Source organism: Trachurus japonicus, chromosome 16 (assembly GCF_045865225.1).
Source record: "Trachurus japonicus isolate A0001 chromosome 16, Traja_1.0".
NCBI lineage: Eukaryota > Metazoa > Chordata > Actinopteri > Carangiformes > Carangidae > Trachurus > Trachurus japonicus.
The window spans coordinates 35,901,605-35,924,968 of NC_140922.1; the positions used below are offsets into that span (position 1 = coordinate 35,901,605).

The following is a 23,364-nucleotide window of genomic DNA, read 5'->3' on the forward strand; positions in this document are numbered from 1 at the left end:
CACCTTGCTGGGGGGGAAAGAGCCTGAGCTCGTGCGGGAGGCTGAGAGGTATCGACTAGAGATAGTCGGGCTCACCTCCACGCACAGCCTGGGCTCTGGAACCCAACTCCTTGAGAGAGGCTGGACTCTCTTCCACTCTGGAGTTGCCCATGGTGAGAGGCGGCGAGCTGGTGTGGGCTTGCTCATAGCCCCCCAGCTCAGCCGCCATGTGTTGGAGTTCTCCCCACTGAACGAGAGGGTCGTTTCCCTGCGCCTTCGGGTCGGGGATAGGTCTCTCACTGTTGTCTCGGCCTACGGGCCGAACGGCAGTGCAGAGTACCCGGCCTTCCTGGAGGCCCTGGGAGGGGTGCTGGAAAGTGCTCCAACTGGGGACTCCATCGTTCTGCTGGGGGACTTCACTGCTCACTAGGCAGCGACAGTGTTACCTGGAGAGGTGTGATTGGGAGGAACGGCCTCCCCGATCTGAACCCGAGCGGTGTTTTGTTATTGGACTTCTGTGCTAGCCACGGTTTGTCCATAACGAACACCATGTTCAAGCATAAGGGTGTCCATCAGTGCACGTGGCACCAGGACACCCTAGGCCGGAGGTCAATGATCGACTTTGTAGTCGTGTCATCTGATCTCCGGCCGTATGTCTTGGACACTCGGGTGAAGAGAGGGGCTGAGCTGTCAACTGATCACCACCTGGTGGTGAGTTGGATCCGCTGGCAGGGGAGGAAGCTGGTCAGACTTGGCAGACCCAAGCGTATCGTGAGGGTCTGCTGGGAACGTCTGGCAGAATCCCCTGTCAGGGAGGTCTTCAACTCCCACCTCCGGGAGAGCTTTGACCGGATTCCGAGGGGGGCCGGAGACATTGAGTCTGAATGGACCATGTTCTCCACTTCCATTGTTGACGCGGCCGTCCGGAGCTGTGGCCGTAAGGTCTCCGGTGCTTGTCGTGGCGGTAATCCCCGAACCCGGTGGTGGACACCAGAAGTAAGGGATGCCGTCAAGCTGAAGAAGGAGTCCTACCGAGCCTGGCTAGCTCGGGGGACTCCCGAGGCAGCTGACGGGTACCGGCAGGCCAAGCGGACGGCAGCCCGGGCGGTCGCGGAAGCAAAAACTCGGGTCTGGGAAAAGTTCGGGGAGGCCATGGAGGAGGACTACCGGTCGGCCTCGAGGAAATTCTGGCAAACCATCCGACGCCTCAGGAGGGGGAAGCAGTGCTCCGCCAACACTGTTTACAGTGGAGGAGGGGAGCTGTTGACCTCGACTGGGGATATCGTCGGACGGTGGAAGGAATACTTCGAGGATCTCCTCAATCCCACTGACACGCCTTCCGTCGAGGAAGCAGAGGCTGTGGATTCAGAGGTTGATTCATTCATCACCCAAGCTGAAGTCACTGAGGTAGTCCGGAAGCTCCTCGGTGGCAAGGCACCGGGGGTGGATGAGATCCGCCCTGAGTACCTCAAGTCTCTGGATGTTGCGGGGCTGTCGTGGCTGACACGCCTCTGCAGCATCGCATGGCAGTCGGGGACAGTGCCTCTGGACTGGCAGACCGGGGTGGTGGTCCCTCTCTTCAAAAAGGGGGACCGGAGGGTGTGTTCCAACTACCGGGGGATCACACTCCTCAGCCTCCGGGGAAAGTCTATTCCAGGGTGCTGGAGAGGAGAATTCGGCCGATAGTCGAACCTCGGATTCAGGAGGAACAATGCGGTTTTCGTCCTGGCCGTGGAACGCTGGACCAGCTCTACACCCTCCGCAGGGTGCTCGAGGGTGCATGGGAGTTTGCCCAACCAGTCCACATGTGTTTTGTGGACTTGGAGAAGGCTTTCGACCGTGTCCCACGTGGCATCCTGTGGGAGGTGCTCCGAGAGTATGGGGTCGGAGGCCCTCTGCTGAGGGCTGTACGGTCCCTGTATGACCGGAGCAGGAGCTTGGTTCGCATTGCCGGCAGTAAGTCAGACCTGTTCCCGGTGCGTGTTGGACTCCGGCAGGGCTGCCCTTTGTCACCGGTTCTGTTCATTATTTATATGGACAGAATTTCTAGGCGCAGCCAAGGGCCGGAAGGTGTACGGTTCGGGAGCCACTTGATTTCATCTCTGCTTTTTGCAGATGATGTGGTCTTGTTGGCTCCCTCGAGCCAGGACCTTCAGCATGCACTGGGGCGGTTTGCAGCCGAGTGTGAAGCAGCTGGGATGAGAATCAGCACCTCTAAGTCCGAGGCCATGGTTCTCGACCGGAAAAAGGTGGCTTGCACCCTCCAGGTCGGGGGAGAGTTCCTGCCTCAGGTGGAGGAGTTTAAGTATCTTGGGGTCTTGTTCACGAGTGAGGGGAGAACGGAGCGCGAGATCGACAGGCGGATCGGTGCGGCGGCCGCAGTAATGCGGTCATTGTATCGGTCCGTCGTGGTGAAGAAGGAGCTGAGCCGAAAGGCAAAGCTCTCGATTTACCGGTCGATCTACGTTCCCACCCTCACCTATGGTCATGAACTCTGGGTCATGACCGAAAGAACGGGATCCCGGATACAAGCGGCCGAAATGAGTTTCCTCCGCAGGGTGGCGGGGCGCTCCCTTAGAGATAGGGTGAGGAGCTCTGTCACCCGGGAGGAGCTCGGAGTAGAGCCGCTGCTCCTCCACATCGAGAGGAGCCAGCTGAGGTGGCTCGGGCACCTGTATAGGATGCCCCCTGGACGCCTCCCTCGTGAGGTGTTCCGGGCATGCCCCACCGGGAGGAGGCCCCGGGGAAGACCCAGGACACGCTGGAGTGACTACGTCACTCGGCTGGCCTGGGAACGCCTTGGGGTCCCCCCGGAAGAGCTGGAGGAAGTGTCCGGGGGGAGGGAAGTCTGGGGATCCCTGCTCCGACTGCTGCCCCCGCGACCCGGACTCGGATAAGCGGATGAAAATGGATGGATGGATGGATGTTATATGTAGCTAATCTAAATACAGCAGCGCTATGGTAACGATGACCGTCGGAAGTGAGCAGACCGTAACTTCTTAAAGCGGAAGTGCGTCACACTACATTGTGCGAGTGGTCCATTACAAAAACGTGCTCACAGAAATAGTAATGTTTGTCAAATAAATCGTTTTATAAACTTTACAAACATCAGATTAGTCTAAACGGGGATTCAGTGAGGTGAAAATGTGATTTATAGCTATAACTATGGTCTGTCCGTGGTGCTGCAGGGTTCCTGCTGGGTCTGGCTCTGCTGGTCTCAGTGAGCGGAGGACTGATCCAACGCTGCAGACGACTGGTGTGTGCTGCTCACCACCCGGAGAGAGAGACGGTACACACACACACACACACACACACCATGACTAATTATTCAATAATCAATAATAAGGGTCTGTGACAAAAATTGTCTTAAAAACATGCATCAGATGTGTTAAAATGTACATTTTGTATTCATGTTGGTTTTATGTCATTTGAAATGAAATTTGAACCATTTTTTAACAAAAATCAGACAAATGTTAAATGGTATAACCACCTACAGTGGATTTAAGTGTACTTAAAACTACTTGCTTACTACTTAAAATATACTTTCTTCTGAAAACATTAAATTAAAATAGATTTTTTTGTATTTCTATATTCAAATTTGAATTAATTTGGTAATACTGAGCAGGACATATCCTAAAAACACCACTTTTATTCTAAATAATGTGACAAATTATGTGAAATTTGTTAAGAAACATAGAGTTGCATTGTAAAAGCTAATTTATTTTCCTGTACATAATCAAATGTTTATGAAAAAATACTGGTTACACCACTTGACACTGGGTTGCATCATGTCATTGACCCACAAATCAATAAAGACAAGACAGGTCTATGGAGCTGGTCTACCTGTTGGCCACGCCCCCTCCCCGTGTAGCCCCGCCCCCTCCAGAGGAAAACCAGCTGGTTACCAGACTCAGACATGACAGGAATCTGAGGAATGAGGGGGAGAAGGCAGGTCCAGACCTGAACCACCTAGACCTGAACCACCTAGACCTGAACCACCTAGACCTGGACCAAAGACGGTTTAGAAACCACTACGAGTCAGCTTCCTGTATCTATGTCACTAGGCTTCTCCGTGACTCCGCCCCCTTTAGGAGACCAGCAGGCCGTGACTCCGCCCCCTTTAGGAGACCAGCAGACCGTGACTCCGCCCCCTTTAGGAGACCAGCAGGCCGTGACTCCGCCCCCTTTAGGAGACCAGCAGGCCGTGACTCCGCCCCCTTTAGGAGACCAACAGACCGTGACTCCGCCCCCTTTAGGAGACCAGCAGGCCGTGACTCCGCCCCCTTTAGGAGACCAGCAGACCGTGACTCCGCCCCCTTTAGGAGACTAACAGACCATGACTCCGCCCCCTTTAGGAGACTAGAAGACCGTGACTCCGGCCCCTTTAGGAGACCTGCAGACCGTGACTCCGCCCCCTTTAGGAGACCTGCAGACCGTGACTCCGCCCCCTTTAGGAGACCAGCAGACCGTGACTCCTCCCCCTTTAGGAGACCATGACTCCGCCTCCTTTAGGAGACTATCAGACCGTGACTCCGCCCCCTTTAGGAGACCATGACTCCGCCTCCTTTAGGAGACCCGCAGACCGTGACTCCGCCCCCTTTAAGAGACCATGACTCCGCCCCCTTTAGGAGACTAGAAGACCGTGACTCCGCCCCCTTTAGGAGACCAGCAGACAGTGACTCCGCCCCCTTTAGGAGACCGGCAGACCGTGACTCCGCCTCCTTTAGGAGACAACAGACCGTGACTCCGCCCCCTTTAGGAGACAACAGACCGTGACTCCGCCTCCTTTAGGAGACCAGCAGACCGTGACTCCGCCTCCTTTAGGAGACAACAGACCGTGACTCCGCCTCCTTTAGGAGACAACAGACCGTGACTCCGCCCCCTTTAGGAGACCGGCAGACCGTGACTCCGCCCCCTTTAGGAGACAACAGACCGTGACTCCGCCCCCTTTAGGAGACAACAGACCGTGACTCCGCCTCCTTTAGGAGACAACAGACCGTGACTCCGCCCCCTTTAGGAGACCGGCAGACCGTGACTCCGCCCCCTTTAGGAGACCGGCAGACCGTGACTCCGCCTCTTATAGGAGACCAGCAGACAGTGACTCCGCCCCCTTTAGGAGACCGGCAGACCGTGACTCCGCCCCCTTTAGGAGACCAGCAGACCGTGACTCCGCCCCCTTTAGGAGACAACAGACCGTGACTCCGCCCCCTTTAGGAGACTAACAGACCGTGACTCCGCCCCCTTTAGGAGACCAGCAGACAGTGACTCCGCCTCCTTTAGGAGACAACAGACCGTGACTCCGCCTCCTATAGGAGACCAGCAGACAGTGACTCCGCCCCCTTTAGGAGACCAGCAGACAGTGACTCCGCCTCCTTTAGGAGACCAGCAGACCGTGACTCCGCCTCCTTTAGGAGACCAGCAGAGATACCGCGACTCCGCCCCCTTTAGGAGACCAACAGACCGTGACTCCGCCCCCTTCAGGAGACCAGCAGAGCAGACCGTGACTCCGCCCCCTTTAGGAGACCAGCAGACCGTGACTCCGCCCCCTTCAGGAGACCAGCAGAGCAGACCGTGACTCCGCCCCCTTTAGGAGACAAACAGAGCATGACTCCGCCCCCTTTAGGAGACAAACAGAGCATGGCTCCGCCCCCTTTAGGAGACCAACAGACCGTGACTCCGCCCCCTTTAGGAGACCGGCAGGCCGTGACTCCGCCCCCTTTAGGAGACCAACAGACCGTGACTCCGCCCCCTTCAGGAGACCAGCAGAGCAGACCGTGACTCCGCCCCCTTTAGGAGACCAGCAGACAGACCGTGACTCCGCCCCCTTTAGGAGACCAGCAGACCGTGACTCCGCCCCCTTTAGGAGACCAGTTAGAGGATCTTTGGCTGAACGGTCACGTGGCTCTATGACATCACCAGTGTCCTGTTGTGTTCATCAGGAGAGGATCCAGTTCCTCCGTCAGCAGATCCTGGACCAGAGGAGGACGGAGAGGGAGGCTCTGAGGAGGTCAGGAGGAGGAGGAGCAGGAGGAGGAGGAGAAGGAGGAGGTGGAGGAGCAGGAGGAGGAGGGGGGCGGAGCCTCCTGCTGAGGTACAAACATGGAGCTGTAACGTTCTTTTTTTTTTTTTGTAACTTATTTTTTTTATTCAAATTTTCTTTCAACAATGACAGTGTCAGGGCACATCATACATACATAGTCGAACACTCATCCTTATAGAGCTGTAACGATCTTTAATGAAACAGAATGAATGACGTCATCACTACGAAGCAGGTTACCACGGGAACACAGTGTGTGTGTGTGTGTTGCCAGGTTACCTGGAGGAGCTCAGCTGTCCCGGCTGCTGGGTCTGTCCCCCCCCCTGTCCTGTCTGTCCTGTGGAGAGGACGTGAGGTCGGAGGAGGACAGAGTCACCTGTCACCTCACACCGTGTCCAGGTGAACACCTGTAAACACCTGGGGGAGGGGCCAAATCAAATCAAATCAAATCAACTTTATTTGTCCCGGATGGGAAATTTGTCTTGGGCAAGTGGTGTCGAAACAGCTGCTTTGTACTTGCAATACATACATACACAATACATACACTACAATAGTAACAATGGCACACATATCCAAGAAAGAAAAGAGAAAAAGAGAAAGTGCGGAGAGTGCAATAAATAGTTTAAAATACTCATAATACAAGTTCAAATAAAAACATACTAAAAAACTAAAAAAGAACAAGGGATGTTGATTAAAGCCAGCAGGTGAACAGGCAAACTGGATGTAATAGATATGATTGGTTGATTGATGGGTTGATGGGCAGGGGATCCACAGGCCACAGGGACAGGTAAACACCTTGTCAGGTGGTGAGGAGACTCAGGCAAAAACACAGGTTCTGTGACACAAAAGAGTTTCATTCACTCATAAAACTAGAAGGGGAAACACTGGCTCACGGGGCCGTGGGGAAGAAACAACGGCGATCAGACAAAGACAAAGGGAGACACTGAGACTACGTTTACACGTGTCCGGCTATTTTCATGAACGGACATTTCACCCTCTGCATGCACACCGGTCCGTTTACAGAGAAGTTTTCGTTTACATTAACCCGTGTATATGCCGTCAAGAGCATGCCAAACCTGTAGGTGGCAGTGTAGCGAGAAGCTCAAGTCCACGTTAGCCAATCAGAATCCCGCGTAGCAACAACAACAATGTCATTTCATTCTTTTGGAAAAGATGGCGCCAGATGCATCGTTTGTGTGCTACTCTGCATGCATCCATGATCACCATAGCTTGTTAACAATGTTGCCTTTTTGACACAGGAGTAGCTTCCCGGACCACAATCTGACGTTGGCTACCCTAAAAACTCTGTTTTTCTCTGTTTACATGCAAACGTGCAGAGTTTTCCAAAATCTCCATTCTAGCCGGAGTTTTTAGAAAGAATCGTATCTATCTATCTATCTATCTATCTATCTATCTATCTATCTATCTATCTATCTATCTATCTATCTATCTATCTATCTATCTATCTATCTATCTATCTATCTATCTATCTATCTATCTATCTATCTGTCTATCACAGAAAGGTTAACTACCTCTAGTTCAGTCAGGTGAGCAGGTTTAAAGAAACATTAGTGTTTGTTTACAGTCAGGAAAATATAGAATGTGCACAACATTCACATGTAGAGAAGAGAGGGGTGTGTGTGTGTGTGTTCTGTCACAGTGTGTGTGTGTGTGTGTGTGTGTGTGTGTGTGTTCAGGGAGTGTGCTGCAGCTCTAAGTGTTGTTGACTCAGCTGAAGTCAGATAACAGACTGTAACTGTAGCTCAGAGCTTCCTCTCCCTCTTCAGGCCTCTACTGTCGGCCATGTTTCCTCCGGCTGGGAAACACCTGTGTGGTGTGTGTTCGACCTTCGACCTTCCAGGACGACAGCGGCGGCGGCGAGGAGGACGAGGAGGAGGAGGAGGAGCTGTGAGTGAATGACATCATCACCTGAGTGATATTAGAAGATAATCAACTCAAACATTAAAGGGATAGTTCAACATTTTAGTTCAACAAATTCCCCCATTGCCATAATCCCTATAGTCATAGCAGTAGGTTCGTATTTGTCGGTGCAAGCTATTTTTAGAACGGCGGAGCAGAGCCGTGAGCTGCTCAGAGCTACCCTACGGAGGCTCATTATGGGATTTCTTGGTTTCCCTCATCAAACTCATCAAATACACAATCCAGCAACTCCACAACGCTCTGGTGGACAAGTTGTGAGCTGCACATTCACCACGCTATGAGATAATAACACAACGTTACCACACAGAGTTGTTTTAGAGGTAAATTCATGCAAAACCACTGATGCACGTTGCCTTCAGGGACAGTTTTTCATCAACAGTCTCTGTATTTCCCTCTAAAACAACTCTGTGTGGTAACGTTGTGTTATTATCTCATAGCGTGGTGAATGTGCAGCTCACAACTTGTCCACCAGAGCGTTGTGGAGTTGTTGGATTGTGTATTTGATGAGTTTGATGAGGGAAACCAAGAAATCCCATAATGAGCCTCCGTAGCGTAGCTCTGAGCAGCTCACAGCTCTGCTCCGCCGTTCTAAAAACAGCTTGCACCGACAATTAAAGGTAACAAACCTACTGCTATGACTATAGGGATTATGGCAATGGGGTTAATTTGACTAAATGTTGAACTATCCCTTTAAAGCACCAGACGCTCTGTTTTCCCAGCCTGTCTGACGCCAGTGAAGCAGACGCGGAGGACCAGGACCGACCCGGGTCAGACGAGTCCGACAGCAGCGGCGACTCCTTCCGCTCCACCGGCTCCATAGTGACCAGCTGCGGTCACCATGACGACGCCCTCTCCGCGGTCGTCGTGGGTTTAGAGCCGCGTGTCGCAGCTTCTCTCTGTGATTAAAGTTGATAAAAGTCCAACCTGAGTTTAGAGTTTTGTTTTGTTCTGTTTTTGTTTTTCTGCTGAGTCATCGGTTTGTGAATCGGACGTGTTTCCATGGCGACGAGGAGAGAGAGGACCGGGCGGTAACTGAGTAAATATCAGACGAGATGAACCGGTCCGACAGGAGGAAGCTGTTATGTTAACGAACCCTGTCTGTTTAATTAAATAAACACTCAGACAAAGTCGTTTAGAACTTAAACTTAAAGGATAATTGCCATTTTTTACAATCTGGACCTTATTTCTATCCTAAAATCCGATCATTTCCTCCCCCAGATAACTTTGGTGTCATTACAAGTGGTTGTGATGAAATGAGCTCCAGCCGAGAGGCGCGTATATCCGTATAATGGAGTCTACAGGGCAGCAGAATGCAGCCTCTACACTGCAAAAACTCAAAATCTTACCAAGAATATTTGTTTTATTTCTAGTCAAAATGTCATTTCTAGTCAAAACTAATCTCATTCTACTTAAAATAAGACTCATTACATAAAAAGCAGCTTGTTTCTAGACACTTTTTACTTCTTTCAAGCAGATTTTCACATGAAATAAGTAGAAAAATCTGATAGTGGAGCAAGTTTTTCTTTCTTATTACAAACACAAAAAACTTGCTTTCACTTGCAGATTTTTCTACTTACAAATCAAGTGAAAATTATTAAAAACAAGTTAATTTTTAGGTGATGAGTCTTATTTTATGTGGAAAGAGATTAGTTTTGACTAGAAATGAGACATTTTGACAAGAAATAAGACAAATATTCTTAGGAAGATTTTGAGTTTTTGCAGTGTAAATAACACATTATCTGCAGAGAAACTCCTTCATTTCACCAATATTTAGTTGTGATAGGCTAGTGCTATTCCCCTCTGAGTCCGGGGTTAGCTGTTATCAACATCCGGGGTCTGTAGGTTGACCTACTGACCTCTGACCTGGATGATGTCATCTCTGAGCGCCACACAGCGCGGCTCATTCTGATAATAATCATTCTGCTTCGGCGTTCAGGTCCATTTTTATCTCAACTAGCCGGAGCTTTAGTGAGTCCAGGTTGAGGAGAGGAAGCCTGTGGAAGCTGAACTTCATCCAGCTGCTCATTTTGTTCTGACAAGTCGGAAACACGCAGAAATCAACCGTAGCATTAGCATTAGCTTTAGCAACAAGCTGCGCAGCTACAGTTAGATTTCATCAATGAGACCAACATTTATCTCCTAGAAATAATGTAACCAGCCGGTGGTAAACCTCTAAAAACCTGCAGGTAAGTTAATTAGCGATAGTTTTCTCCCCCGGGATGACGACGGAGGTTGGCCGGCCGAGCAGCTCTCGGCTGGAGCTCATTTCATCACAACCACTTGTAATGACACCAGAGTTATCTGGGGGAGGAAATGATCGGATTTTATGCTAGAAATAAGGTCCAGGTTGTAAAAAAAACAAAACAACGGTAATTATCCTTTAACGAGTTTTCCCGTGTCAATAAGCCCCGCCCACCTCGCTGTGACCAATGAGAGCAGTGGTTGTGAGTCAGAGTCAGCACTGCAGTGAATTCTGGGAAAATGTTAAACTTTTATTGAAAATAAAGAAGTAAAAGATGGCAATAATAAAAACATAAAAACACAATAAAATAAAAGTTTCCTGCTCCAGGTCAGAGGTCACCACCACCCACTGTTGCCATGGAAACACTGGACCACAGGACCCCAGGTGTTCAACAACAGACCGGCTGTACTGCTGTGTGTGTGTGTGTGTGTGTGTGTGTGTGTGTGTGTGTGTGTGTGTGTGTGTGTGTGTGTGTGTGTGTGTGTGTGTGTGTGTGTGTGTGTAGTCTGGGTGTGGCTGATAAGACCTCAGTGTGTAAAGACCAAGTTTTACAAACACAAATATTCAAACCATGCGTGCGTGTGTGTGTGTGTGTGTGTGTGTGTGTGTGTGTGTGTGTGTGTGTGTGCTCAGTGGGAGGACTCAGCCCCGGCAGGAAACGGTGTGTGTCTCTGTGTGTGTCTGTGAGTGTGTAAAGTGTGTGCTGCTGCTCCGTCAGTCTCGTGTCTCGTGGAGTTTTTCTCGGAGCTTCTTCTGCACAAATGGCGACGAAGGTAAGAAGATCGATCTGACTGGTGATCGATCTGACTGGTGATCGATCCGTGATCAGGTATCGATGAGGGAGGAGGAGAAGGAAGGGGGGAGGGAGGGGTTGAAGCTGAACGGAGGGAAACAGACTGAGAGGTTTTTACCTGTTGACTGACTCACCTGAGTCTGATGGAACTGTTACTACTATTACTACTGGTACTGAGAGTACTATTTCTACTAAAACTGAGAGTACAACTGCTATTACTATTACTTAGTTGATTACATTACAATACAAACCATGTACAAAGCAAAAAATAAACTTCTTCTGACCTCCAGATATCCAGAATCTGTTTAAAATGAAGGATTCCAGTTCTAACCTGAGAAGACCACTATTATTATTTGAGAAACCAAAGACTCAAACTACTGTAAAGAATCACTGTCTTTCTGTTAGAGGGGTTAACATCTGGAATAATTGTCCTGAAAATATTAAATGATGCTGTAGGCTACTCTAATCAGCTTTAAAAAACTTTAGAAGAACAACATAATCTCTCGTTACAGTATGGAAAATGAAGTTCAATGATTTTGTACTATTTGGTGTTATGCGCTGTGTACAATTCTTTATTTTGTTGTGATGAGAAATGTAAGTGTACTGATTAATTTCAAATGTCTGTGATCTGATCCTATTGTATTAATGCGTATATATATATATATATATATATATATATATATATATATATATATTTTTTTTTTTTTTTTTTTAAATAATTTTTTAAGGTAAAAGGGGTCGGGGTATAAGCGTTGGCTTCAACCTACATCCTTTAGGTTCTATAAGCTTGATATACCGAAATAAATTCATTCATTCATTCATTACTACTAAAACTGAGTACTACTACTATTACTACTGATACTGAGAGTTCTATTACTATAAAACTGAGAGTACTATTGCTATACTGATAGTACTGTTACTACTATTACTACTGATACTGAGAGTACTATTACTATTATCGTGATGTTAGCTGCAGGTTTAGCATCCAGAGCTAATGTGTGTTGAGTCCTACTTTACTACTCTGTAGTACAGTAGTAGTAGTACTCTGTAGTACAGTAGTAGTAGTACTCTGTAGTACAGTAGTAGTAGTACTCTGTAGTACAGTAGTAGTAAAGTGATGAATGATTAACTTCAGCTTCAGTTTGAATCAGAGACTCAGATCTTATCAGTCTGGATTCTGATTGGTCGACAGCTCTGTGAGTCACAGTCAAATCCCATGTTGTTCCTGAATGAATACACCAAACTGCTGAATCAGAATAATCCAGATGTTCTGGATCACAGTTTTCCTGATCCCACTACAAAGTTCTGATCAACACAAACTGAGGTTTGATCCAGATTAAAACAGAGACTCTGACCTGGTTTTAGTTTAGAAACAACTCATTTTAGAGATTTGATCCAGAATCTAGTTCCTAGTACCTCTGAACAACTGGACCCAGATGTGAGAGAGGAGGGGAACTCTTCATTTCATTTTTGATTTATTTAATTCATGGTATGTACTGTACATTCTCACATAGTTGCACATATACATAATGTAGCTACACATTGTCACCATGAATGAAAAGCAGCAGAATGAAGAAACACTTATAATACCTGCCCCTCTCTGTTGTTATAGTTACATTGTCTTACTATCAACACCAGTATTATTCTCTGTTTCAAAATATTAAAGATGATGAAACATAGTAATGACAAAATCTATCTATCTTTTTCTTTTTCTCTTTCTCCTTCCTCTTTTTTGTAGATACTTATCTTTTCTTTTTTAAACATTTTCTTAAACTGAGACATACTTGTACAACTTTTCTATTCCTTGCTTTGTGGATGTCGTAGTTTTACACCTGCAACAGAAATACACATTAGTTTTAAGCTTTTTAACGTTACAAATGAATGTTTAAAACCAAGCTTCAGTCTGTTTTATCCTCTTCCTCCAGTTTAATCAGCTTTGTAAATGTTCTGGTAACGATCTGTTTTCTTTACACACGACACAAAACCTACGGGAAAATGTAAAATTATTCATCAACAAAGTATTCAGGACAGATTTATCTCAGAGCCCCCGCCCTGTGGCTCTGGGTGCAATAAGAGAGGGAGGAGAGTTATTATGGTATGTCACTCCAGCAATCTGTTGGCCGTTACTACAGGGTGGAACTGGAAATCAAACATTTTATCTTTTCCTTTTTTTTTTTTTTCCATGTTGTGTTGCTTTGTTCTTGTCATTGTTCACATTCGTACATGTTGGTCCTTTTGTTGCGCTGTTGAAAAGCAACGAAAATGTAGAGAAACACTTTGATCTGCTAAGATTATTGATCCATTAAAGGGATAGTTCAACATTTTGTCAAATTGGCCCATTGCCATAATCCCTATAGTCACAGCAGTAGGTTCGTTACCTTTAATTTCTTGGTTTCCCTCATCAAACTCATCAAATACACAATCCAACAACTCCACAACGCTCTGGTGGACAAGTTGTGAGCTGCACATTCACCACGCTATGAGATAATAACACAACATTACCACACAGAGTTGTTTTAGAGGGAAATTCATGTAAAACCACTGATGCACGTTGCCTTCAGGGACAGTTTTTCATCAACAGTCTCTGTATTTCCCTCTAAAACAACTCTGTGTGGTAACGTTGTGTTATTATCTCATAGCGTGGTGAATGTGCAGCTCACAACTTGTCCACCAGAGCGTTGTGGAGTTGTTGGATTGTGTATTTGATGAGTTTGATGATGAGGGAAACCAAGAAATCCCATAATGAGCCTCTGTAGCGTAGCTCTGAGCAGCTCACTGCTCTGCTCCACCGTTCTAAAAATAGCTTGCACCGACAATTAAAGGTAACGAACCTACTGCTATGACTATAGGGATTATGAAAATGGGCCAGTTTGACTAAATGTTGAACTATCCCTTTAAGTCTCATGTTTATGTGATTATTGATTATTGATTACTGGTTTCTTGTTGCAGTACTCAGACCTGGAGTTGGCCATCAACACGCTGGTCACTGAGTTCCACAAAGGAGCCGACGACGCGCCGACCATGAACACCACCCAGTTCCAGACCATGATCTCCACACAGCTGCCAGGATTGGCCAAGGTACCGGAGCATACTGTGACATGACATCACAGCTCGTCGTCCAATCACAGCACAGCTCACAGCTATTTCGCACATTCTGTGACAAACTGTAAACTGTTTTCTTGTCTGTAACAACATCTATGTCCCGTCTGTCCGTCCTGGGTGAGGGATCCCTCCTCTGTTGCTCACCCTGAGGTTTCTCCGACTTTTCCCTGTTAAAAGGGTTTTCCATGGAGTTTTTCCTCAGTCGATGTGAGGGTCTAAGGACAGAGGATGTTGTTACGATACCATGTAAAGCCCTTTGAGACAAACTGTTTGTAAAAACGGGCTATACAAATAAAATTGCCTTGCCTTGCCTTGCCTTGCCTCAGCTCAGCTCAGCTCAGCTCAGTCTGCCTGAGCAGGTTCAGACAGTTACACAAACCTCAGGTCGACTCAACTCACAGAGTAATGCTACTGATACAGGTGTTAGATTTCATCACTGAGACCAACATTTATCTCCTAAAAATAATGTAACCAGCCGGTGGTAAACCTCTAAAAACCTGCGAGTAAGTTAAAGCAGAAGTAAGCGATCCGGTCGTTTTTGCTAATGCTGCGTTCCAGGCAGGCTTTTGAAACCGTAAATTACAGCTTCAAGTCACAACTTACGACTTTGTAGCGTTCCAGGCAACCCACTCGTGTTTCTCCGACCTGTTTTACCTGTGAAAGTCACTATAACGGCCACTCGTAACTTCTGACCCGTGAACTCGTACCAGATCGAACTGGTACCACTTCACAGGTCGGAAAAACACGAGTTACGAGTTGCCTTGAACGCACCATAACTTCCTGTCAGCAGATGGAGTTAGCAGCCCCCGCCCTCGTCATGGATCTATTGGTCCTCGTCCCTACGCCACCACATTCAGGCGCATCCCTTGGCTGCACACACAGAGAGGACTGCCCCTTTATGCCGTTCTCTCTCCTCATTGGATAAAGGTTGTAGGATACAAGGAAAGTTTTCTCCTGGGCTCAGAGCAGAGCAGAGTGACTGACAGACCCGTGTTTCAGACCAAACACTCTATAGAAGTGATTGCTGTCGGAAGATACAACTATTTAAGACTAATATTAACACAAACATTCACCTTACTTTTGCTTTAATTGGTGATCGTTTTCTCCCCCGGGATGACGACGGAGGTTGGCCGGCCGAGCAGCTCTGCACCTGAAACGTCGGAGCAAACGTCTAAACAGCCGTCGTTTGGATAAACTAACCGCACATTGGGGATCTAAACAGTTACTGTCTTGCATGAAAAATATTAAAACTTAATAACAAAGTGACGTAATAACGGCGCTACAGCGAGAAATAAAGTCGACAGTACGGTTAGTCTGCGGTTTCTAAAACAGCCACAGCAGAGCAGCGGGGGAGGGGTGCAGCATAGATACCTCAGCATGGCCATGTAAGGGAGTCAGGTACATGTCAACACCACTTCAATGTTAAAGGGATAGTTCAACATTTTGGCAAATTGGCCCATTGCCATAATCCCTATAGTCATAGCAGTAGGTTCGTTACCTTTAATTGTCGGTGCAAGCTGTTTTTAGAACGGCGGAGCAGAGCCGTGAGCTGCTCAGAGCTACGCTACGGAGGCTCATTATGGGATTTCTTGGTTTCCCTCATCAAACTCATCAAATACACAATCCAACAACTCCACAACGCTCTGGTGGACAAGTTGTGAGCTGCACATTCACCACACTATGAGATAATAACACAACGTTACCACACAGAGTTGTTGTAGAGGGAAATACAGAGACTGTTGATGAAAAACTGTCCCTGAAGGCAACATGCATCAGTGGTTTTGCATGAATTCACTTAAGAAGATTTTTTTTCTTAAGAAGGTTTTGTGAGGTCTCTGCAGGTCCAGCTGAGCTCAGTCTTGATCCGTGTTTCCTGTGTGTTGGTGTGGAGATCCCTCAGCTGTTGATGTCGTTCCTCACAGCTGACATCACTATGACATCACCCCCTCCCCCTCCCTCTAACTGTTTCCATCTGCTTCCTGTCTTCAGACCGTGGACGGCGAGGACGGTCTGGGTCGGGTCTTGGAGCAGATGGGCGTCCAGAGCGGTCAGAGCGTCTCCTTCCAGAACTTCTGGACTCTGGTCGACCAACAGGCCGTGCAGCTGTTCGCCGCCACGCACAAGGAGAAGAGCGTCAAGTGCAGCTGCCTGCTGCAGTGAAGCCACGCCCCTAAAGCCACAACCCCTGTGGCCATGCCCCCTAAAGCTGAAGCCACGCCCCCCCGACCCCCCAGGAGGTGGAGGTCACTGAGACCAAGAAGAGTTTTACTGACGACGTTTGTGTTACAATCGAGTGTGTGAGTGTACGGAGGAACAAAGACGACAGAAACACTCCATCAACCACTAAGACCAATGAACGATCAATAACACCTGGAAAAATTGGTGAATATGTGTTAAAAAATTATTAAATTACTAAAATGTTCATAGAAAAAAAATAACGAAGAAATTACAACTTAAAAATGTATATGAATTTTGTTCTTTATTTGCTTGCCTGGGTAAATAAAGGTTAAATAAAGAAAAAAAAAAGAAGAAAAAAAATGCAAGAAAGAAAATAAGATGGAAAACTGTTCATGGAAAATGGGAAAAATGGTTCATGTTGTCACTTTTGTGGCTCTGTACAAAACTAAACGTGTGTTACTGATGACGTTTGTGTTACAGTCGAGTGTGTGAGTGTACGGAGGAACAAAGACGACAGAAACACTCAATCAACCACTAAGACCAATGATACTGTTGTAACATGTAGAGAAACACACAGTTTTCTCTTTAAAGGGACAACGAGGAGTTTTGTTAAAGCGAAGTGTTTCCACACTACATTTATGAGCCTCCGCACCGTGAAATTCTTTGACCGGCGCAAGACAGACTCATTCATCAAGAATTAAAGTCAGAGGTTGGAAGACGATCACATACCGTCGTAGTTCCCACCATAAACGGAGATTCGGCGGCGTTATTCTCATGACTCGCCACGAAACCGAAAGTAAAGAAACGCTGGTCGACTCGCCCAGCATTTCCACCACCACTAATAATAACAAAATAACCATAGAGACAAAACCATAGATTTATCTAAAATGGACCATTAACAAGTGGTAACGTAGATTCATCCACATTATTATGAGACTTTTTTATAACCAAATAGAAACTCCTCGTTGTCCCTTTAACATGCCAGGTATAAAACAAACAGACAGATATTTAGAAACACCAATAACACCTGGAAAAATTGGTAAATGTGTGTTAAAAAATTAGTAAATTACTAAAATATTCATAGAAAAAAATCAACAAAGAAATTACAACTTTTAAAAATTAATATGAAAAAAAATGTGCAAGAAAGAAAATAAGATTAAAAACTGTGAGTTCCTATGAATGATTAATGTCGTCACTTTTGTGCCTCTGTACAAAACTAAATGTGTTGCTGATGACGTTTGTGTTACAGTCGAGTGTGTGAGTGTACGGAGGAACAAAGACGACTGTGAACAACGGAAACACTCCATCAACCACTAAGACCAGTGAACGATAAATAACACCTGGAAAAATAAGTAAATATGTGTTAAAAAAATGATTAAATTACTAAAATGTTCAGAGAAAAAAAATAACGTAGAAATTACAACTTAAAAATTAATATGAATTTTGTTCTTTATTTGCTTGCTTGGGTTAATAAAGGTTAAATAAATGAATAAAATATGAAAAAAAAAATGCAAGAAAGAAAATAAGATGGAAAACTGTTCATGGAAAATGGAAAAAATGATTCATGTTGTCACTTTTGTGCCTCCGTACAAAACTAAACGTGTGTTACCGATGACGTTTGTGTTACAGTCGAGTGTGTGAGTGTACGGAGGAACAAAGACGACAGAAACACTCAATCAACCACTAAGACCAATGATACTGTTATAACATGGTATAAAGGTATAAAACCAACATACAGATATTTAAACACATCAATAACACCTGAAAAAATTGGTAAATGTGTTAAAAAATTATTAAATTACTAAATTTTTAGAAATTTCCAAGTTAAAAAATGTATATGAAATATAAATTGAAATGAAAAACTGTGAGTTCCTATGAATGGTTAATGTTTTCACTTTTGTGGCTCTGTACAAAACTAAATGTGTTACTGATGACGTTTGTGTTACAGTCGAGTGTGTGAGCGTATGGAGGAACAAAGATGACTCTAAACAACAGAAACACGCAATCAACCTCTAAGACCAATGAACGATCAATAACACCTGGAAAAATAAGTAAATATGTGTTAAAAAAATTATTAAATTACTAAAATGTTCATAGAAAAAAGACAACAAAGAAATGTCTAACTTAAAAATTAGTATGAAAAAAAAATGGCAAGAAAGAAAATAAGATGGAAAACTGTTCATGGAAAATGGGAAAAATGGTTAATGTCGCCACTTTTGTGACTCCGTACAAAACTAAACATGTGTTACCGATGACATTTGTGTTACTGTCGAGTGTGTGAGTGTACGGAGAAACAAAGACGACAGAAACACTCAATCAACCACTAAGACCAATGATACTGTTATAACATGTAGAGAAACACACAGTTGTCTCTTTAACATGTCAGGTATAAAACAAACAGATACACCAATAACACCTGGAAAAATTGGTAAATGTGTGTTAAAAAAAATTATTAAATTACTAAAATGTTCATAAAAAAAGACAACAAAAAAATTACAACTTTTAAAAATTAATATGAAAAAAATTTTTTTCAAGAAAGAAAATAAGATTAAAAACTGTGAGTTCCTATGAATAATTCATATCGTCACTTTTGTGGCTCCGTACAAAACTAAACATGTTGCTGATGATGTTTGTGTTACTGTCGAGTGTGTGAGCGTACGGAGGAACAAAGACGACTCTAAACAACAGAAACACTCAATCAACCTCTAAGACCAATGAACGATCAATAACACCTGGAAAAATAAGTAAATATGTGTTAAAAAAAATATTAAATTACTAAAATGTTCATAGAAAAAAGACAACAAAGAAATTTCTAACTTAAAAATTAATGTGAAAAAAAGAATTACATGAAAGAAAATAAGATGGAAAACTGTTCATGGAAAATGGGAAAAATGGTTAATGTCGTCACTTTTGTGGCTCCGTACAAACTAAACGTGTGTTACTGATGATGTTTGTGTTACAGTCGAGTGTGTGAGTGTACGGAGGAACAAAGACGACAGAAACACTCAATCAACCTCTAAGACCAATGTTACTGTTATAACATGGTATAAAGGTATAAAACCAACAGACAGATATTTAAACACATCAATAACACCTGAAAAAATTGGTAAATGTGTTAAAAAAATTATTAAATTACTAAATTTTTAGAAATTTCCAAGTTAAAAAATGAATATGAAAAAAAAAATTGAGATGAAAAACTGTGAGTTCCTATGAATGTGTTAACAACATGATCCACTTCTTTAACAGTTTTTCATTTAATCGCTGTTTGAATCTGTCTGGAGTTTCTTTCCTGAATAAAACAGAGATGATTTGATATAAACACACGATCAGGTGTGTCGTTTCTGTCTCTTCATCATATCAGCACAAACTCTTCTGGGACTTTATTGTCTGTTTGCTCAAGTAGCAGCGTCTTAAAGGAGAATTACAGCCATTTTTGATTGATAAATCGTTTTCCTGATGGTCACCCAGTGTTTGGGGGGAGGGGAGCAAAAAACACGACTAAAACACAAATTTTATGAATGAATGAATGAATGAATTTTATTTTCGAACATGTATTAAAAAAAAGTATGTAACTGTACCTACATACAAAAGAAATAAAAAAAATAGAGCCAAGACATAACAAAACACCGCACATTGAAAAAGGAGTGGGAATTTTAATTTCCCACCCCTTTTTAACTATTCTTCAGTTTGTAACTATACACAGATATCCTTATAACTACATACACCTATATAAATATATACCATATATACACTTCATAAATATCAATATAAATATAGAATTACAAAAATAAAAACATACTATATCCTGTTATAAATATAAATATAGATATAAAAAATCTCCATAAATAAATATATACCATATACTAAGTTTGTTACAATATAACAATCAACACTATTATATTTATAGATGTATAGATTCATCCCTCATCATCACTTGTTTAAAAACAATTTTTGTACCTTTTTTTAAACAGATTTATATTTGCACTTTGTTTTATTTCTGTACACTATTTGAGTTCAGTGGTGTCTCTAAGGATTCCAGTCATGTACCAGAGATATTTGATTGTTTTCTGAGTGTTTGTTGTGGTTGAAAGAATTGCCCCCATAGGTTAGCGTTGTGGCTATCCCTAGCGCCGGGTAGCCATGGTAACTCCGGTTTGCCTGCATCAATTTTAGTCGTGGTTTTTGCTAAGGACAACGATTTAGGGGTCAAAAATGGCCGGAATTCTCCTTTAACACACATATACACATACACACACACACAGCAGCAGATGGAGCCAGAGATCAGCAGCTACAGCGACCACGAGACCAGTGACATCACATCACCCACATTAGAAAGGGAAATAACACAAATAAACACAAAATAAAAACAATAATGATAAAATAAAATGATAATAATAAGGGAAAAAATAATGCAAATATACAACACCGGGAGTTATTGTAGACAAAATACAAACAAATGAGAAAGGTGCATGTAGTGCCACATTATGTAATATTGTAATACATTTTGATGTCATAATGACACATTTTGTAATAAAATTCTTGAACGCAATATGTAATAAACTTTGCCGCATTTTGTAATAAGTTCTTGCATAACGCATCAAATTATTACGTATTTTTCATTTAAAAAAGTGCAACAGCCGCATTTTGTAATAATTTGGTTCATTATGTAACAACTTATTTAGCTTATTAAACAAAGAATTTTATTACAAAATGTGTCATTATTACATCATGAGGTGAAAATGTATAACATTATTACATAATGCGACTTTATTACATATTGCGGTGCTACAAGGTGTGTCCTGTCCTGATATTTTGAGGACCGTTCCAATGCATTTCCTATGGGACAAAAAAATCTGAAAAAGATTACTATTTGAAAAAAAAAGTATAAAGGGTATAAAAAAATTGAATGTCCAGAAGAAGCTGCACAATTTGATGTTTTAATTGTTGAAGTAGCAGAAAGTATACAGGACTAGTCGGACTGCAAAAAATGCCGGAAGATGTGAGAATTCCTAGAAAGAGCATTTCCATAAGGAAAATGCGTGTGAATGCTGAAAGCCATAGCTGAAGCCATGCTGAATGAGCAGAAGAAATGGACAAAGAGAGGAAATGTAGGAATGAGGGTCAGCGTCAGAAGCTGTGGAGACGTTGTGGAGACTCGCGGATGGAGTGAGGATGACGCTACAGTTTTCTCTTATTCTACTATTTATTTTCTTTTTTCTATTTTGATTTACCGGAGACGCATGTTAACGCCGGGTGTAACCATCCACGAGTCTCCACAACGTCTCCACAGCTTCTGACGCTGACCCTCATTCCTACATTTCCTCTCTTTGTCAATTTCTTCTGCTAGTTCAGCATGGCTTCAGTTATGGCTTTCAGCATTCACACGCATTTTCCTTATGGAAATGCTCTTTCTAGTAATTCTCACATCATCCGGCATTTTTTGCAGTCCGACTAGTCCTGTATACTTTCTGCTACTTCAACTATTAAAACATCAAATTGTGCAGCTTCTTCTGGACATTCATTTTTTTAAATACTTGTTTTAATATTAAAGCAGAAGTAAGTGATCCGGTGGTTTTGGCTAGCTTCCTGTCAGCAGATGGAGTTAGCAGTCCCCGCCCTCGTCCCTACGTCACCACATTCACGCGCATCCCTTGGCTGCACACACAGAGAGGACTGCCCCTTTATGCCGTTCTCTCTCCTCATTGGATAAAGGTTGTAGGATACAAGGAAAGTTTTCTCCTGGGCTCAGAGCAGAGCAGAGTGACTGACAGACCCGTGTTTCAGACCAAACACTCTATAGAAGTGATTGCTGTCGGAAGATACAACTATTTAAGACTTATATATTAACACAAACATTCCACTTACTTCTGCTTTAAACTTTTTCAGATTTTTTTGTCCCATAGGACATGCAATCGGGGTCTTTCTTTCCAATTTGTATTAATTTAGGGGTCGTTGATGTAAAAAAGTTTGAGAACTGCTGCCTTGGAGAACCGACTCTTCAGTTTCTGAACCTGTTGTTGTTTCAGTCTGAACTTAGGGCTATTTGATTAATTGATTTAAAATCGTAATCGCGATAATTTGGAATCGTAAAAATCGATTTTTTACTCTTAACTAGGGTAATTACGGTAAGCCCCCGTTCATGAATCTGGGCTGCGCTGAATTACCGTAATGACTGCTGCCTCCTTCCTCCCACACTGGAAACAAGCATGTCGGCATTTTGCTAAGACCAGTAACCAACGGCCCTTTTCCACTACACAGTTACAGCTCTCACGTTTTTAGATAGATAGATAGATAGATAGATATTTTTAAAATTAGACTCTAGGTTCACTTAAAGCAGAAGTAAGGTGAATGTTTGTGTTAATCTAAGTCTTAAATAGTTGTATCTTCCGACAGCAATCACTTCTATAGAGTGTTTGGATCGAAACACGGGTCTGTCAGTCACTCTGCTCTGCTCTGAGCCCAGGAGAAAACATTTCTCGTATCCTACAAGTTTTATCCAATGAGGAGAGAGAACGGCATAAAGGGGCAGTCCTCTCTGTGTGTGCAGCCAAGGGATGCGACGCGAATGTGAAACCTCCATCTGTCCTCCTCACAGATCAGTGGAGGCGGAGCTACAGCCAAACAGGCCACGCCCCCTCCCTCCACAGCGTGAGACCAGGGTGGTGTGTTTTCACTGTTCTGAACGAGGCCTCACACACACACACACACACACACACACACACACACACACACACACACACACACACACACACACACACACACTCCTGTTGTGGAACCTTCCTCCAGGCGCCGGCCCAGTTCCCAGAATCCTCCACACTGCTGCCTTCATGACGAGGCGCCGTCACAGGAAACACCCCCCCACCCCCCGCTTTCCCAGGAAAACTCCCAGCTCTCGGCAACGGCGGGAAAAATCAATGTCACACATGACTGTGGTGAAGAGGAAGAGGAGGAAGAGGAGGAGGAGGAAGAGGAGGATGAAGAGCAGCTTCACTTCCACCAACAAGACACAACAGCAGAGTCATGTGAACCCACTCCCTCTCTGACATTACGTGTGTATTTACATGGCTGTGTGAAGGAGTGTGAAGGTTTTAC

At 44.3% G+C, this 23,364-nt stretch overlaps 2 protein-coding genes and 1 long non-coding RNA gene across 3 annotated transcripts in view; 2 read left to right on the forward strand and 1 right to left on the reverse strand.

Moving 5' to 3' along the window:
• Positions 1-8,863, forward strand: part of dcst2 (DC-STAMP domain containing 2) — a 33,122-nt gene extending 24,259 nt beyond the window's left edge. Inside the window, exons 11-15 of the mRNA XM_085803265.1 lie at positions 3,168-3,268; positions 5,919-6,070; positions 6,291-6,415; positions 7,804-7,924; positions 8,677-8,863. Coding sequence (XP_085659391.1) covers positions 3,168-3,268; positions 5,919-6,070; positions 6,291-6,415; positions 7,804-7,924; positions 8,677-8,863 — 686 coding nt within the window. The remainder of the gene's footprint in view (positions 1-3,167; positions 3,269-5,918; positions 6,071-6,290; positions 6,416-7,803; positions 7,925-8,676) is intronic.
• A 2,022-nt stretch (positions 8,864-10,885) lies between these two features.
• On the forward strand, positions 10,886-16,265 carry s100v1 (S100 calcium binding protein V1). The gene is made up of 3 exons (XM_085803185.1): positions 10,886-10,972; positions 13,942-14,070; positions 16,084-16,265. The coding sequence occupies exons 1-3, from the start codon at positions 10,961-10,963 to the stop codon at positions 16,252-16,254; spliced, it is 312 nt and encodes a 103-aa protein (XP_085659311.1). The 5' UTR covers positions 10,886-10,960; the 3' UTR covers positions 16,255-16,265.
• On the reverse strand, positions 16,145-16,859 carry LOC146972822 (uncharacterized). The gene is made up of 3 exons (XR_015037908.1): positions 16,785-16,859; positions 16,322-16,425; positions 16,145-16,279 (listed from the first exon to the last, which is right to left on the reverse strand). It is a non-coding gene; the product is annotated as an uncharacterized LOC146972822 (long non-coding RNA).
• Positions 16,860-23,364: the final 6,505 nt, after the last annotated feature.